Consider the following 4,838-nt stretch of genomic DNA (forward strand, 5'->3'; position numbering starts at 1 on the left):
AATTTCTGATGTATGGAACCAGTAATGTGTTTCTGATGTATGGAACCAGTAATGTGTTTCTGATGCATGAACCAGTAATGTGTTCTGATGTATGGAAACAGTAATGTGTTCTGATGTATGGAACCAGTATGTGCTGTATGAACCAGTAATGTCATGTATGGACCAGAATCATGTATGGAACCAGTAATGTTTCTGATGTATGGAACCAGTTATGTGTTCTGATGTATGGAACAGTAATGTGGTTCTGATGTATGGAACCAGGTAATGTGTTCTGATGTATGGAACCAGTAATGTGTTCTGATGTATGGGAACCAGTAATGTGTTCGGATGTTATGAAACAGTAATGTGTTCTGATGTATGGAACAGTAATGTGTTCTGATGTATGGAACCAGTAAGTGTTCTGATGTAGAACAGTAATGTGTTCTGATGTATGGAACACAGTAATGTGTTCTGATGTATGAAGCCAGTAATTGTTCTATGTATGGAACCATAAGTGTTCTAGATGGAAGTATGTGTTCTGATGTATGGAACCAGTAATGTGTCTGATGTATGGAACAGTAATGTGTATCTGATGTATGGAACCAGTAATGATGTTCTCATGTATGACAGATGATGAGTCGATGTAATGAACAACAGTAATGGTGTTCTGATGTATGCCGAACAGTATATGTGTGTCTGATATGGAACCAGTAATGTGGTTCTGATTATGGAACAGTAATGTGTCTGATGATGGAACCAGGAGTGTTCTGATGTATGACAGTAATGGTTCTGATGTAGGAACAGTAATGTGTTCTGATGTAGATGAAGAAACTCAAGAAATTGTGTTCTATAGTAGTGGTACAGTAACGTGTATTGATCATTGAACCGAGTAATGTTTCTTGAAGATGATATGGAACCAGTATGTTTCTGATGTATGAAACCGAGTAAATGTCGTGTGACATAATGTTACAGTAGCGTGGTTCTGATGTATGAAACCAGTAATGTGTTCTCATGTATGTATACGATAAGTAAGTCTGAGTTTATGGCAGATGTTTCTGATGTATGAACCATAGTAATGTCTCGATACTAATGTATGCGAACATCCAGTAATAGTGCGTGCTTCTGATGTATGGAACACAGTAATGTCGTTACTATCCCAATTTTGATATGGAACACAGTAAGTCTGAGTTATGGCAGTACATGTGTTCATAGTATGGAACCAGTAAATCTGATGTATGGAGCGTTCTGATAACTATGAACTGAATGTATGGAAACAGTAATGTGTTCTGATGTATACCACGGAACCGTAATGTGTTCTGATGTATGGAACCCAGTATAATGGCAGTTCTGATGTTATGGAACCAGTAATTTCGTGATGTGGAAACAGTCGTTCTGAATGTATGAACCATACTCATGTATAGAATGCTCTATTTACTGAAACTACGTATGGAACGCACTGTTACGTCAATGTGTTCTGATGACTATTGTGGAACAAGAACCAAGTCTCTTTATGAACTAATGTGTTCTGATGGAGCTACATGGAACACCAGTAATATGGTCATTTTGTTTATATTGCTGTAGGGAATACGTGCGATTGATGATGTGGACATTGATCCTGCACATCGACGTCAGTTTCCTAGATTGTAGTATGCCATTCATGCCATTCTCATTGCCTTTCATTCCATCTTCCTAAACAAAGGAAGATGGGGCTGGTGAGATTTGATTCTGATTTGCTAGTACGTAGTAGCGTATCCACTGTAAAATACTCTGTCTGTAATGTCTGACAGAAAGGACATAGCCAGGTGGGTGGAAAAGAAAATGTCTGAGATTGTTTATGCTTTGAATACTTAGTTTAGAAATGTAGAAGTTATATTTCAGGAGTGTAGGACACGTTATGACAGTTAGCCGATCAAGCTAAAAATGGTCCCTGAATATTGTGTGCTACGTGGTATTATCCTGTTTTGATTTCACAGGAGGAAAAGCCCTAGCTTGGGACGTGATCCGCAGGGAGCCGGTGATCGTGCGTCTCCACTGCTCTCTGACACAGTACCTGAATGGACCAGGTAACCAGACACCACACACACCACACACACACACACACACAACCATACCACTGGACTGTCTGCATGCAGAGACATATTAAAACCACACCACAGTGACATATTAAACCAGACCACTGGGCTGTCTGCCATGCAGAGACATATTAAACCAGACCACTGGACTGTCTGCATGCAGAGACATATTAAACCACACCACAGTGACATATTAAACCAGACCACTGGGCTGTCTGCATGCAGAGACATATTAAACCAGACCACTGGACTGTCTGCATGCAGAGACATATTAAACCACACCACTGGACTGTCTGCATGCAGAGACATATTAAACCACACCACTGGACTGTCTGCATGCAGAGACATATTAAACCAGGACCACTGGGCTGTCTGCATGCAGAGACATAATTAAACCACACCACTGGGCTGTCTGCATCAGTGACATATTAAACCAGACCACTAGACTGTCCATGCAGAGAACATATTTAAACCACACCACTGGGCTGTCTGCATGCAGAGACATATTAAACCACACCACAGTGATCATTGGATTGCTTCATGTTTACGTCATGAAATATGTATTGTGTTTCCCAGTCCCCACGGTGGACGTGTCCAGGTGTCGACTAAGGACCGGTTTGGACTGGGACATCAGTTGAAGAAGTAAAGTGTTTGGTGGTGCTAGGATGTAGGCTTAAAACACTAGAGGACTCATATTACTTGTTACATGTAATACACAAATATTGCAGACATTTGTTCCTTGTTTCTCTCCAGGATAATGCAGACATTTGTTCCTTGTTTTTCTCCAGGATAATGCAGACATTTGTCACCCAGCAGTGGAAAACACCCAAAGTGAAGAGAAGCTCAACTCCCTTCACAACAAAAACAAGAACAAGAAGAAGGTCAAATCCCCCTCCACATCTTCTCAACCCTCCGCAGGTCAGAGAAAACATCAGCATGTCATTTTCACAACCACTGACATTTGATATCTGACAGAAGTAGGTTGCAAAATTGCGGGGACTTTCCCAAAATTCCCTGGTGTTCTAGAAATTCCTGGTTGGAAGATTCCCGGATCAGGAGGAATAAGCAGGAAACATGAATCCTCCAACCAGGAAATTACTGGTTTCTCCAACCAGGAAATACTGAATCCTCCAGCCAGGCAAAACTGAATTCTCCAACCAGGAAATACTGAATCTCCAACCCGGAAAATGGTTTCTCAACAGAAATACTGAATCCTCCAACCAGGAAAATACTGGTTTCTCCAACCAGGAATATACTGAATCCTCCAACCAGGAAATACTGGTTTCTCCAACCAGGAATACTGAATCCCTCCATCCAGGAAATACTGGTTTCTCCAACCAGGAAATACTGATCCGCCAACCAGGAAATACTGGTTTCTCCAACCAGGAAATACTGAATCCTCCAACCAGGAAATACTGTTTCTCCAACCAGGAAATACTGAATCCTCCGTCCAGGATTTCTAGAAAAACCTCTGAATTTCATGAAAGTTACCTGAATTGTGCAAACCCTAAACAGAAATGATTGATATGAACCGGTCTGTCACTATAATTAAACTACAGACATTTCTTATCCCTTACCATATAGGCATTTACTGTGTCTGAAAGGATCAGATAGGTATGATATGGTAGTAGCGCCACCTTGCTCTCTGATTGGTTAGCAGAATTGAGCCTGGTTTTACTGCCTCACATTGGACAATAAAAGTTATCTTTCATTCTCCCCAGATCTCCCAGCTACCCGCCTCCTGCTGTGCAAGAGCAAGAAGAATCTGAAGCCGGAACAAGATGGCGTCTCCTAAATCCCACCGTCTCCTCGGCCAGACTTGCTCCAGCACCGTCAAACAGCAGGTTGAGGCGGAGGTCCCTGGACCTAAAAGACCGCCACCGTCTCCTCGGACAGTCCCTGTCTAGCACAGACCCCCGTATGGACCACGGAGGAGGGACCTGCCCCGCGACCCCTGCCCCTCAACCACGCCGCATCCTGGCAGGCCCTGCTCGGCTTTGTCAAACCAGAGGACCTCCGTCCCACTCCCCACAAGCTCCTGCCCGCTTGTGCTCCGGCGACCCCCGCTGTGAGCACGCTGGTGGGGGAGGAGGTAGTCTGGAGGAGGTTTGAAGCACCACAGGCTGCTCAGTAGGTCGTGCTCTGGTTTCTATCAGGACGGAGGAATTAGATGGACTGAAACACCACCACCACCTCCTCAGCAGGTAAGATAATACAAAAAAAAAGAGAGGGTAATTGGTATCTCCCAAATCCATGTACTGCAGCTCCTACTACCTCATCAATGCCTCCATGTTACTGCAGCTCCTACTACCTCATCAATGCCTCCATGTTACGTGCAAGCTCCTACTACCTCATCAATGGCTCCATGTTACTGCAGCTCCTACTACCTCATCAATGCCTCCATGTTACTGCAGCTCCTACTACCTCATCAATGCCTCCATGTTACTGCAGCTCCTAGTTACCCCATCAATGCCTCCATGTACTGCAGCTCCTAGTACCTCATCAATGCCTCCATGTTGACTGCAGCTCCTAGTACCTTCATCAATGCCTCCATGTTACTGCAGCTCCTAGTACCTCATCAATGCCTCCATGTTACTGCAGCTCCTAGTACCTCATCAATGCCTCCATGTTACTGCAGCTCCTACTACCTCATCAATGCCTCCATGTTACTGCAGCTCCTAGACCTCATCAATCCTCCATGTTACTGCAGCCCTAAGTACCTCATCAATGCCTCCATGTTACTGCAGCTCCTAGTACCTCATCAATGCCTCCATGTTACTGCAGCTC

The 4,838-nt window shown here is 43.8% G+C and overlaps 1 protein-coding gene across 1 annotated transcript; it reads left to right on the forward strand.

Annotated features, from left to right (window-relative positions):
• Positions 1–1,560: 1,560 nt before the first annotated feature.
• On the forward strand, positions 1,561–4,251 carry LOC112079361 (protein mono-ADP-ribosyltransferase PARP8-like; the record flags this gene model as incomplete). Its single annotated transcript, XM_070442308.1, has 5 exons — positions 1,561–1,622; positions 1,953–2,042; positions 2,628–2,693; positions 2,840–2,969; positions 3,773–4,251. Coding segments are annotated over 5 exons (396 nt in total), but the record flags the coding sequence as incomplete, so codon positions are not given.
• Between the last annotated feature and the right edge of the window lie 587 nt (positions 4,252–4,838).

This window comes from Salvelinus sp. IW2-2015, unplaced genomic scaffold, assembly GCF_002910315.2.
Source record: "Salvelinus sp. IW2-2015 unplaced genomic scaffold, ASM291031v2 Un_scaffold7725, whole genome shotgun sequence".
Lineage (NCBI taxonomy): Eukaryota > Metazoa > Chordata > Actinopteri > Salmoniformes > Salmonidae > Salvelinus > Salvelinus sp. IW2-2015.